We start from the raw sequence: 13,171 nt of genomic DNA on the forward strand, positions 1-13,171 counted from the left end.
ATGATGACTAACAGCCTGTCATACGCCATTTGACTTTGATGCCTTCTACTGTTTTTTCCTCTCCCGTTTGCCTTTCGTGTCTTCCTTCCCTTTCTTCTTCCTGTCAATGATGTCCTCCCCAATGATGAAAACGCTTGTACAGCTAGGGAGAGGCTGGTCACCCTTCAAATGGCTTGCAGGCAGTCTCAGCCCGGTTGAGCTGCTAGAGGCTTGGTCACCCTAGCGGCTGCCAGAGGTTGTAGACGAAACTGAGGGGCGTTAGTCATGCTTACTATCTGCCTATCATACAATTTTGAGTTTGATCTCTTTTCTAGTCTCTCCTTTTTACCTTTTATACCTTTCTTCCTCTTTCCTCCCTTCAATGATAATACCCCCAACGATGAAACCGCTTGCGGAGCGGGAGAGGCTGGTCACCTCCAGAAGCTTGCAAGCAGTCTCAAACCCGGTTGAGCTGCTGGAGGCTGGCCACCCCAGCAGCTGCCAGAGGTTGAAGACGAAACTGAGGGGATGAAACTACTTCAATCTGTCATACACATTCTGAGTTCTATTCCTTTTTGGTTTCTTCCCCTATTTTGCCTTTTGTATCTCTGTTTCCCTGTTCTTTACTGATGATATATCCAATGATGAGTGCGCTTGAACAGCCAGCGAGAGCGGGACTCATCACACTCTGGGAGCCTCCACACTCTCAGAGGAGCCTGTCCCTCCTGGACTTGTCAGCGGGTCTCAGCCCAGCCTCCCCGTTTGAGGCTGGTCACCCGGACGGCGGCTAGAGGCTGCAGACAAACTGAGGAGACTCAAAGCATTGTCACCATCACCGGTCTCCCTACGGAGGTTCACCTATCTACATTTGCTTTCCCTGTTTTCTCTGTGTCCCTGATGAGCTGAGAAACTCATAACCTCATTGTCAGCACTCCCTTCATATTGATTTAGTTCTTTTCATTTCTTCATCTCTTCTGTAACCCTGATGGGGTCTCCAATGATCAAAAAGTGAACTGAGGGGAAGGCTGGTCACCTTCCACCCATCACGAGCAGTCACATCCCCGGATGACAGCGAGGTGCTCCAGGGTCTGGTCAGCCCTAGTTAGGAAGCTCTCGTCGGATGTTGACATCTGAGGAGAATACAATCCTTGTCCCGTGGTTCTTACTGCGTTTTTCTGTCCACATCTTCTCCTCTACTCCCTCTTCTTTCCCTTGTTCTTCTGATTATTTATCATTCTTGTCTTTACCAGTCCTTGCTTTTCTTATATAATATACAAGAACCCCAATGATGAAAATGCCTTGTGAAGTGGGGAAAGGCTGGTCACCTTCAACACTTACAAGCGGTCACATCGCCGAATGGCAGCGAAGAAGCTCCAGGAGCCTGGTCAGCCCTAGAGAGCTCTCGTAAGATGATGACATCTGAGGGGACTTGCCATTTATCCGATATATGTTGCTGTTTACATTTCTGTCATCTTATCCCCCCATCTTCCCCCTGTATTCTTGTTCTTGTACAAAACCTCCAATGATGAAAACACCTCAAATGGGTAGCTGGGAAAGGCTGGTCACCTGCCCGGCTCCCAAGCAGTCGCATCGCCGAACGGCAGCGGGTAGTGCTCCAGGGTCTGGTCGGCCCTCGAGAGCCCTCGCAGGATGCTGACAATCTGAGGGGGGCAGCTTGAAAATGTTCACCGGACGTTCTTCCCTTATATACTCCCTATCACTTTTGTATCTTTCCTCTCTCTGCACACAGAATCACACTGATCGATAAATGTCATCTGCTTTCTCTTCTTGTCTAGGTTGTCTCTATTCCCTCCCTAACTCTTCGCAAAAAACCTCCAATGATGATGAGCCTATATTGTGGGGACAAGTGATCAATGGTCACATTCCTTTTCCGCCTCCAAGGCGGTCCGACTTCTGTGTTCCAAGGGGCCTGGTCACCCCTAGAACAACCAGAAGCTGTAGCAACTGAGGAGGGGAGCCTTTCTTGTTTCATGTCTTCCAATGCCTGTCTTGCTCACACCCTCTCTCTCTTGTCTCGTGTATCATTCTACTTATGTATCTTGGCCCTGCAGCCCAACCGAAGCCTTCTTCCCTACTCTCCCTTCTCCCTCTCCTTGCCCTGGCTCCTATGATGAACTACTCTGTGCCCGCTAGGACTGAATGCAGACTAGTTCTGCACAGGCAGGTGTGCATGATTCTCTTAGGGGCCGAGTGACTCCGATGAGGAGAATAATCGTCATTCACCTGGGACTCGACGTGGGGCTAGCGTTGTGAGAACCCTTCCCACCGCCGTTCCACGGGAGTCCGAGGGTTTTACACTGAGGCGGACAAGTCTTTTGCAGAATTGCTTCAATCTTTCCATGTCATGTATCCCACATTTGTCATGTCTTTCCTTTCAGCTCCGCTTCTACACTATCTTCGCTCTAAACACACTGTTGGCTTTTTTGGCTTGGCCTTGGGGGAAGCACTGTTTTGCTTGGACAGGCCGATGATGACGGGCGTACAACTCTTGAGCGGGTTCTGCTGGAGCTGCCCATCGATTGCACATCACAATCTGAGGCCACAGAAGGGACAGGCGTTGCGCGTACCAGGATTGAAGCGCACTACGGGCTGGGTTGAGGATGCTCTGTGGGTTGCAACGCTTGGAAAGGCCAATGATGACTTTCAGAGCACCTTGGTCTCGAGGGTGCCGCCGGAACGGCTTACCACGCACTACAGTCTGAGGCTCCTAGAGATGTTCCATTTGATAGACCTGGGGTACGATTTGAGGGCCAATGCCGTCACGTCAACATGAAAGATGCTGGGTTTCCGCTCGCATTTCAATGCCAAACTGAGGGGGACGCAACCCAACTATGTCCAGGACGAGCCCCGGCACGTCATTTCGGTGGCGTGACAAGAGGCCGTTGGTATTACGGCTGCTAGAGTAGCACAAGCCAAGCTGCCTTCATGTATCATAGCTGTTGGCTTGTTTCATGCAAGCACGACCTATTTGTCGTTATATTCGCATGCTGTGTACGATTGGAGGTTGGCCCGGTGGGCTTGTCGAGTGTCTTGAGACTACGGCAAGGCTGGACTGTTGTTACAGCCTTGCCAAAACGAAACAAGTCGGCATCTATCGGTTCAGAAAGAAGCGACATTCGCTTGACCTTGAGACCTTGAGCTGGGCGAACCGGGAATAATAGGGCGCCGTCTGACGCTCACAAACGGAGCCATGGCGCATATAGACAGATCGAATTCAGGATTTGGCGTCTCATAGGACGCGAGGCTGGTCCAAGCAAAAATACAGAGTCGACAGCCCAACAAACAGTGTTCTGACATTCTCTACATGTTCAGCCTCGTCAAGCGGCCGCTTCCGCTGCGTCAAAACCTGATCAACCAACCGACCATTGACCGACCGCCTTGAATGTAACTGGAACAACCGATACCTTCTGACATAAGCACTCCTGAGACAACACGGTCAACCAACCTGTCTACAATGTCGGCAGACGGAAGAAGATCATGAATGTAGCGGCATCTAAGTTGAGGCCGCCTGGAGGAAAAAGTGCTGACTATGACCCAGTAGACGGAGATGAGTCACGAAAAGGGAGAGGGGCTCAAGGGGGAAAGGAAGGAAAACGACTTGACAATGCCGATGTGAAGGGCTAGCGACCTATCAGCCGAGAAGACATCCCCTGAACAGCTGAATGCAAATTGCCGCCACATGAATGAGGCAAGACATGCAAAATCTCTGAGCCAGTTCCACCTTCACGCTGAGGATATGCCGGTAGATGCTCAAGCTGGCGCGGACCGACGATGATGGTGCTACCATACCGGAAATCTTGATTCGACGCCTTGACAATGAGCTTCGTCCCACGGGATCATGTGACGGGTTCCCTCAGTAAAGGTGAAACAGGTCGTCCTCTCAAGACGGTCGAGCGCTGACGGCGAAACATCGCGCTCAAGAGACGCAAGAGAGCATCACAGTGCTTCGATACGGTGTCGCGTTTGAGCCAGTAACCAAGCGTTTCGATGGAAACTTCAAGCAATCAGCGGTACCCTAGGAGGCGTGGGAATATCACGCTCGATGAGCCGGCCGGACTCAGTCATAGAAGTAAGCGGGCGCCACGCGAAGGCTCCCTCCAACCAGTTGCAAAAGCGACTTCTCGGTCGACTGTAAAGTGAGGCTGTTCACCCACGGCTGGAGGAATAGAAAATAAACGTCATAGTTGAACTGGAATGACAATGAAAGAGCAAAAAGTGGCGGCAGGCTTCTGGGGATGGCAACGATGATAATAGGGGTAAGGCAACCTAATACGCGGCCCAAGCGACCTACTGTAGCAATGCACGCGCACGTCGACGACCAATCTACGGGGCAGTGAGGCAACATAGCCGGAGGCCTGCGCCAGATCAAGGGGGCGGAAGGAAACACGGGCATCAAGGGTGCTGCAGGAACCAGTCAAGCTCCATCGCCGTTGGGTCGCAAAAGGGAGCAGGACGGCGCTGACTGGTCCGTGGGCTTCATGGAACTTTCCAAGCCGTCACAGCTGCTGCCTGGCTCAGTGCAAAGCCACGAAAAAGATCCCCCATAGACAGACCCAGTAACATTATTATGGTTCCGCTTGAGACGATGCCCGGGTATCACAGTGTAGAGCTTTCGGTAATGGAAATGGGGGGTTGCCTCAGGTGGCAAATGTCTAACGAATCGCGGTAACAAGTCACAGTCCAAGAACGTCAAGGACCAACTGGGTAGCGCGTGGATGTCTTCACAACCGCATTCGTAAGCCACACGGGAGGCGTGTGAGTCATGGCGGGTCAACTGCTGGTGCAAGGAATGCTGTGCTCCATCGCGCTGGGCTGGCTAATACCGGTCGCCGCCAATATCATTGTCGCTGTCGGCGCCGAGATTTTCAGTTGCTGAGCATCAAAATACATAGTGAACCCAAGACGACTGTACAGCCTTGGGGACGGCAAGATGGAATATGAACAACGCGAATCAACAACGGAGGCAGCAGCTCGAAGATAGGGGACAAAGCCTGTCCCCGGTGACCTTATGACCACCTCAAACACGGCGATTGTTCTCTGCGGTGACGCCTCTGGGGTGCGCCAAAGCTAGGAGACGGCAAGGTGGAGGACTGTTCTGGACTTGGCCACGGCATATTGCGGCTTGAGGAGCATTAACCCGAAAACGACCGGAACTGCGATTCGAAAGGGGGGAGCCGTTGATACGTTACACGACAGGATGATCGGTGACATATGACATATGCTGGCGAGGGCGGTAAGGATTGGATCAACATCTTGCGGATTGCTGTACTGGTCGAATACCCAATCTAATGGATATAGTGTGGTTGGGAAGGGGAGGAAAAAAAGGGAAGGGGATGAATTGGGCGACCTGATGATTGATAATGCCTGATTTGTGGGTCGAAGTTGGAAGAAGCTGGTGGACCGTGCGCGGGTGTGCAGCCCAACGTCTAAAGCCACATGGGCAGATCGATGAGCGTTGGGATGGATGGGTGGACCGTGCTTGCCACTCGCGCTACGCTAAGGTCAGTTACGTCAGCGACGATCGGGCCCCTGGAAAGTCCGGATTTCCGGATTGCGAATCAGGAGAGCTGCCGAAAATTTACCTAGCATGCGGGTCCCGACTCCCGAGGCAATCCGGGGGTAGCGTGTGGCGCTCTCAGATGAGGAAGCTGTCAGATAAGCCACGATGTGGCTTTGTAGGTACAATGTACAGGACCTGAAGGTGGTCCCAGACTTTCGGGACAAGGCCCCTCCGACCCGAGTCCACGGAGCTTCCGAACCGAGCGTAAGGCGGATCCGGGCCCACCTAGCCCAACCCGGTTCCTCTCGCCTCGAATTGCGGTCTTGGCGCCACGATGTCGGTGATAAGGACCGCTGCCGATGATGCATTTTGGTTTCTGGATGCATGGCGGGATGGCTCGCTGCTACATTGCGCTAGCAATCTTGATTAACCCAAAATGCAAACGTATCCTTGAAACCTGCTGGGTTGGGCAATTGATGCCAGGCGCACTTTCCCTTCAAATCTTCCCATTGTCCAGCTGCAAGGCCTCCCGCAGTTGCCGACTAACGGCTGGGCCGATTGGGCTCAACATCAGTCAAGGTCCTAGTGGAGATACCGAAGCACAGGAGTTGCAGTGGCTCGGGCAGAGCAGGCTGACACTTTCTGCATTTCGTTCCATCAATGTATTCTTTTTGCTCGGAGCTACGCTCTGCTATCAATAGGCCACCTCCGTCACCGTGAGGACTCCGGCTTGCACTTTTCAGGTTTGCACATTGGGCGCGTGCATCGACATGTCTGACTCCAACAAAGCTTGGCAGGGGGAGAGCAAGGGCAAGTGTGATCCCACCAGGTAAACACCAGGTGAACCATTTCCCATCGGCAAAGATGAGTAACTAACGTTATACTATCACACTGACAAGCATCTTCGTAGCAAAAAGCGGCTGCGAACACTGGACCGCTTGCTAACATTAGGTATTCCAGTGTGGGATGGCTGTGGGAGAGTGCAGGCGGATACGGAAACTCGATAGGAGAGCCCAATGCGATAACCTACCGAGCCTACGGAGGTACTGTACAAGTGGATGTTCATCTCCACCACGCATGCGCCTCGGTATCGTCTACACAGTAATGTTATTTGTTTGGGTTGCCCCTCTTTGGCCCCAGGCGATCCAGGCCCCAGCCGTCGTCACCCTCCGCCAAATCCTCTGTTAACGTTATCTCTTTCTCACCTTGGAGCATCACGAGCCGGTTGGGGTTTCAACCGGTTCATCCTGCTGGATCATCCCAATCCTCCTGCTTCCGGCAAGCGATAGTTTGGCCGTTCGTCGTTCTTCTCTCATCTTCCGCAATCGCTCGCCAGGCGACCGGTATTGGACAGAGATATCGCCAGACATCGCAATTTTTCGGATTTTGTGGGCTTAACGCTACGTCAGAGGGTCTTGTCCAGGGTTTCGACGTATGAGATGCTGCCACCCGGCTTGTCGCACCCCCTCCTAGCATGAGGGCCTGCACCAAGCCATGCATGACCGGCGGTTCCATAAGGCTTGGAAGTGTCGGTGAGGGCCAAAATAGGAGTGAGGTCGGCGGACTACATCCCATATCCGCCTCGAAAGTTGCCTATTTTTGACGGCGACGAGAGGGGTTGCCCGGCAGCTGTCCCATTCACCTTGCCCGGTGGATCGTCGGCGAAAGGGTCGAATGGCACGCTTGCCCGACGAGTCCAATTGGGAACCCGAGACTCTGCATGCAGATTCCACCAGGCTAAGCGCGGATTGGCCATTCAGGTGGCCTGGACGAAACAGCCTGCTGATATTGGACATCAACGCAGCAGATGGGAGCCCAGGGAGCCATTAGGGCACCAAAACATACGCAGAGCGAACATTGTACATGACACTCCCCTCGTGTGTGAGTCACGGCCCCCATATGGACAGAGGAAGTTCTCAACGAAAAATCCAGTCTGCTTAGAAAATTCCGTGGCTTTTCGAGTGGATTCAAATTCGCATTGAACAAGATGAAAATTTTTTCTCGGGGAGCCAGACACGGACGAAGATCAATCCAAGCGGAATGAATGCGGCGGAACCTAGTGCACTGTCAGGGGCCGAACCGTGAAAAGCCATCGGGAAAGCTAGCAGGGTAGGGGTGATTCCAGAATCCCCCCTTGTTCATAGTACACTAGTGCCCCTGAGAGGTGCTAATGTTATCCGTATTGTACACGTAGAGACCGTATCGCGGTTACAGACTGTTTTGAAGAGAGTTACTGATGGGGAGAATGGTGTGCCCGCTCAGAGAAAAGAATATTCGTACACTAGTAAGGTAGGTAAGCTGTATTGTACATACAGTAGGCCTTCCGTCCAGATCTCCTCATTGATCCACAGCGTACTGTGGTAGGTTTTGATCTTGACACTGCCGAGATCGTCCACAATGCACACCTAAGGTTACGGAGTACCTCTCACCGAAACCCAAAAGCGGACTGGATTCGGTACATGGTATTTTACACGAAAATTACGTAGAGTACAAAGATATGAGAGTCTACCCGGCCGGAATAGCCCCTACGGGCAGACAAGTGAATATCGGAGGTAATTGTCAGTACACTATCCGTACTCCGTACGGAGTGGAAGTGCGGGACTCGGATTCGTCAGAGGGTCCAGCGGCAAGTTGCGGATTTGATAACCCCGCCACATGGAAAGAAACGATGAGGACTATACGGAGTACAGTGTTGCGGGTATTTAAGCCTTCGATCTTTACCCGTTTACGGCCTTGATACCTTGATTCCCCGGCAGTTTTCGCATAGCGCATCGACAGAGGCGGCACCTGGATTGCATTGAGATTGCCCATCTGACTCGGACGAACCGCATTAATAACGACGGGAGCTAGGGCACGGTGGAAAGCAACAAGACTACTGACCCAAATTGAGATGCCAATCCGCGGTTCATTGGCTGGAGATTTGGCTGTTGGCCCTTGCTGAGCGGCCGGCCTGCACATCCATGCAGCCGGGACACGCGAACGCAAACCCCTCCCACAGATGGACGCGAACGCTCCCTGCAGCGCAGATATGTACAGTACCTACAACAGGACAGACATCTGTATTTTATAATGTTATCATCTGCTTTGGGAACTCAAAGAATACTCGTTAGCGGACGTATTCTGTCATTCGTACACAGCCCTATGTGTAGAACTAATCGAGAAGCCCTCAGTACTTACTCCGTGTCTCGTACAGCAGGGCTTTCTCTCTCATACATGAAAACCGCAACCCCACATTTGATGCTTACAGTACGGAGGTACGGATACCTCGGATACCTAACAATACGTGCAGGAGGGGTTTCCTTCAGGTACATACTACGAAAAGCCATCGTCAGCTTGTTGTTGCCTCGCTGCTATCCTCCATCCAAAGGCCGGTCTTTTCATGTACATAGAAATCTCATCGTCAGCTAGGCACGCGTCTTGGTACTCACCTACATTTTCCATATTGTAGAACTCCATTTCGTTGTCGACTTGGAACTCTCAAAGCCACGTGCACGTCGTCGTCCTACTCCTTCCAGTCAACCGAGTCGCCGCTGCACCCGGACTGCGACAAGCCACGACGCTGTTAGCCAAATCCCGAGAATTCCGGTCCGTCATGACAAGAGCAACACGCAACATCTTCCATCTACTAAAGTGGTACGTACTGAATGTACATTCAAATCGCTGGCTTCGGCGCGATATTGCTCCATCCCTGAGAAGAAGGCAAGCTGCCGTGTGCCCGAGATAAGCCAAGGCCTTGTGCTGGGGATAACCAGACTGCTCACGGTCGGCATTGTGGCTTCCCAACCAAGCAAGCCTATCTCCGTGCTCTACTGTACTCCGTACACTGCTTGTTTGATAACTCTCCCAAATCTCTCAACGATCCGTGCGGTGATCGTCGCCAAGTCCCAATGCCCAGGCTCCTCCTTTTGTGAATCGAAAAATTTTCACCGACCGTTGGGCATGCTGAACCGGCCCCCTGCTCCAACCCTCGAGTTTTGTTTAACCACCGCTGTGTGGACCAATTTCGCTTAGCGGATCAGAGGTCTGAGTGGCCTGTTACGAAGTACAGCTACCAGGGACCGCTTCCCGCCTCGCAAATTTGCACCAAGTAGGCGGCCGCCGGATGGTCCATACCAGCAAGTGGAATTAACTACCAGGATGGCCATTGTCGCTCATAGCTGAAGTGGCTACTGCCCAGGGAATTTGGAGGATGTCCGTTTTGAGGGTTACGATAAGTTACAAGGAGTCAAAGGGGGACGCAGAATTGACTGAACTGGACGTTACAAACGGGATTTATTGGCCGACCTGGCTGGTGCTGAGTACGGAGGTACTTTACAGTGCCAGCGGCGTTGACGCGAACGGTGTCACCTTGGGTAGGGGGGTGTCGTTTGCTTCTGCTGTGACTAATATCCCTGCACAGCAGGGGGCTGGGCACGCTTATTTCGTACCGCCACACCCCTCCATCAGCTTCCTTCGAAAATTTGTGACGAAGGAACAGGAGCATCCATTTCCTGGGCAATCGGCCCTGCTCCCCGTGCGCCGTGCACTACCCCGTTCTCTCACCTTGGTCCGTATAAAACCCTTTCCAACCTCCTAAATTCCCGGGTTTTGTCCAGCTTTGGCTTTTCGCCAATACATGTCCTCTTAATAACATTGGAACAACACCAACACAATTTTCACGCGGTTTTTCGACCTGGACCACACGAAAAGTCCAGCAATTTCCAGAAGCCGCATCAAGGTCGCCCTCCGACTTTGGTGCCCGACTGTCTCGCAGGAGATATCAACCTCAGATCCTTGACATGTTTGCAATCAGAAGACGGTTCACCTCTCCTCTTCCTACCGACCACAGACCAAGGTGACGGGTGTCACTTTCTCCCGCGTCACGACACAGGCGCGACACATTGCAGGTTTTGAGCCGATAAGAGAGCCCGGCTTCGCCCCTCACGCGTGCTGAGGGGTAGACGAAAGAGTTATTAGTATCACAGTTTGTTTCGGAGTTGAACCAACATTTGGATGTCTCGGAGGACATCGCAGGAGCCAGACGACATGGCGAACTACTCCCCGTACGGGACCACTCCCGCCCCGGAGTTCTTTTTCGAAGACAAGTTTCCCAGTCCGTCCCCGACGCCATCGCCACGGGGACCGAGTTATTATTTCGGCGCGACTCCGCAGCGGCCCGCGACACGAGCTCACTTCCGCAACGGGAGCACCAGTGGCGTTAACAACTACGCCAGTCCCCGTGGGCCTTCTTTCTCGCCTCGGTACACGAGCGACGGCCAATACGCCACTGCTAATGTGAGTCAATCGCGGTCAACGCGCAAGCAAAGTTTCTCGGGTCAGCGGCCCGGGCGCGAACGTCGCAACTCTTATTCCTACTATCGGTCTCCAGACCCTCATGGGGAATCCGACGTGGACGAGTTTATCGAGTACAACGGCGTCACCTACGTGCTGCTCGCGCGACCGACGTCGAGGCGATTTCCGGATTACTACACTGTCAACGCTGGAGGGCATGGAACTGATTACCACTACTATGCACAGGGCGGTCCTTTCTTCGACAAGGAGGCTGGGTATGCTTCGCCGCGATATGAGCCGGATCGCCGCCCCGCCGTAAGCCATGCTCGCCGCAACTCTACCTCGGTGCCTCAGCGGCCCCAGACCGCCCGCCCTACTACCGTCCACAAGAAGCCGCCTCCGCCGCCGCCTGTCCGCCAGGCAACTGAGGCCGATGCGAGACGGCACAGGATTCCGCCGGGTTATTCTCTGAAGAACTGGGACCCGACCGAGGAACCCATCATGCTCCTTGGCAGTGTCTTCGATGCCAACTCCTTGGGCAAGTGGATCTATGACTGGACTATCTATCATCACGGCCCTGCCACCCCGATCTCCGATATGGCTGGCGAGCTATGGCTGCTCCTGATCCAGCTGGCCGGGAAGATCAAGCGCGCCGAGGAGATCGTCCCCAAGATCCGGACCAAGGACAACAAGGAAATGATTGAGGAGTTTATCGAGGCTGGCGGCCGGATTATGGACAGACTCCGAAAGCTCCTCAAGGCCTGCGAAGCACCCATGCTCCGCTCCAGTACCAAGCAGCGGAAGGATGGTGTCCAGCTGGGCAAGAACGCCGGCGTGGAGTTTGTTGAGACGCTGTTCGGTCGCGAGCGCGAGCTGGAGAAGACCGAAAAGTTTATGAATTCCGTCCGTCTCTGGAACTTCCGCTTCGACACCAACTGCGAGGAGATCCTCAGGAAGCCAACCATGTAGAAGCGCACATCTTGGGAAGTCCCCGATTCCATTTAGTGTTGGCTACATTCTCCGCACCTCGAAACTTTACAAACACGCAAACGAAAACATAAAAAACACACAACGAAACAGGATACAGACGAGCCAACCTGTACAATTAGGTCTCTTTTTGGGGGTTCACATACCGAGGGTTTTTTTCCCTCCCCACTCGCCGAGGCGTTTTATCCCTCGATTCTATTAAAGCAGGAACGTCAGGAGCAATCCCGGGTCAGCATGGTGGCCGTCTTGATTTTTGGGACCTTGTCAGAGATACCCGACGCGTACTGCCGTTTCCGGTACGATGTCACAGCGCTGCTGATGAAGCAAGATGGGCCATACGAACACTTAGCAGCCAACGAAGCTGCCATCCGCCCAGTGGTGTAAAGGAACTCAAAAGTTACTGGTGCTTTTGTTTTTTGGGCTCATGCAGGATTGGTTTTAGATCAGGGTCATGCCGTTTGGGATGGTCTGTCGCGGAGGAAATATTCAGCAGTATTATAGCACGAGAAGGGTTGTTGGAGCGATTGGTTCATCGTCATCCACACCCCTGATTTAATGGCGGTTGTCTCGGGGTCTTGGAGAGAGGATTCGATTGTTTTCTTTGCCTCTTGTCAGTTTGATCAGACGAGGCCCTCGCTGGCCGTGTCAAGCCTCGTTTTTTACAGATGTATAACAGCGCGCTCCGACAATTGCAGCGAGCCGCCCCTTTCCTTTCCTGTTCTCCTGGATTTCGCAGGATGGATATACCCCCTTTGAATTTGAGTTGCACGGACATAGACCAGTGGTAGCAATAAGTGGTGGTGATGGTTACACTCAATATACTTACTACTTTGCCTGATAAAACATTTGTGTTCCTCACCTCCTTTCTCACGGGGCACACAGGGTGTAGAGATGGAGACCAAAAACGATTTTGTAATGGGTAGAAGGTAGTAGAAAACCACAAGTAAAAGGTGACCAGAAAATAACAAAGGATGATGAAATGCCGTCAAAGTTGCAAAGTGTGAGCACGAATTTTTTCCGCCGTAGCCCTAAACCTCTGCCCTAAGGGGATTGCATTTGCATCGGGCATCCGTGCAATGGATGCCACAAGCCTGCAGCTGCCAGCCACATTTTCCCCGTGTCTCATGGAAACCGTCGAACACATCTCCCTTGTTTCGCGTCTGTGCCTCAAAAGCCATGGTAGAAAGACCAGATGAAACAGCCTGGCTAGTACGCCTTTCTGTCTATCAACTGCAGGAGAATCGCGGAGGCAGCTTGCCCTTAAACAGAATCCTGTTTTGACATTTGTGTGTCTGAATTCAGATCGCGCTTTTGAGGGAATGTCACTGAAAGTAATGTAAAATGTATGGTACAATACGGACGTACTGTACATGACAACAAAATCATCCCTTCCGCAGATTGGACAGGGGGTAA

The 13,171-nt window shown here is 52.7% G+C and overlaps 3 protein-coding genes across 3 annotated transcripts; all 3 read left to right on the plus strand.

The window, feature by feature from the left end:
• Positions 1-2,158: 2,158 nt before the first annotated feature.
• Positions 2,159-2,862, plus strand: N656DRAFT_181309 (uncharacterized protein). Its single transcript, XM_064808773.1, has one exon. It carries the CDS (start codon positions 2,345-2,347, stop codon positions 2,771-2,773), a length of 429 nt encoding a protein of 142 aa, XP_064668397.1. The 5' UTR covers positions 2,159-2,344; the 3' UTR covers positions 2,774-2,862.
• Positions 2,863-8,602: 5,740 nt separating this feature from the next.
• On the plus strand, positions 8,603-9,730 carry N656DRAFT_781132 (uncharacterized protein). Its single transcript, XM_064815525.1, has 3 exons — positions 8,603-8,812; positions 8,929-9,041; positions 9,142-9,730. The coding sequence occupies exons 1-3, from the start codon at positions 8,714-8,716 to the stop codon at positions 9,509-9,511; spliced, it is 582 nt and encodes a 193-aa protein (XP_064668398.1). The 5' UTR covers positions 8,603-8,713; the 3' UTR covers positions 9,512-9,730.
• A 795-nt stretch (positions 9,731-10,525) lies between these two features.
• Positions 10,526-11,740, plus strand: N656DRAFT_712884 (uncharacterized protein; the record flags this gene model as incomplete). The annotated part of the gene is made up of 1 exon (XM_064811856.1): positions 10,526-11,740. One exon carries the CDS (start codon positions 10,526-10,528, stop codon positions 11,738-11,740), a length of 1,215 nt encoding a protein of 404 aa, XP_064668399.1.
• Positions 11,741-13,171: the final 1,431 nt, after the last annotated feature.

Source organism: Canariomyces notabilis (assembly GCF_033297395.1).
Source record: "Canariomyces notabilis strain CBS 508.74 unplaced genomic scaffold N656scaffold_17, whole genome shotgun sequence".
NCBI lineage: Eukaryota > Fungi > Ascomycota > Sordariomycetes > Sordariales > Chaetomiaceae > Canariomyces > Canariomyces notabilis.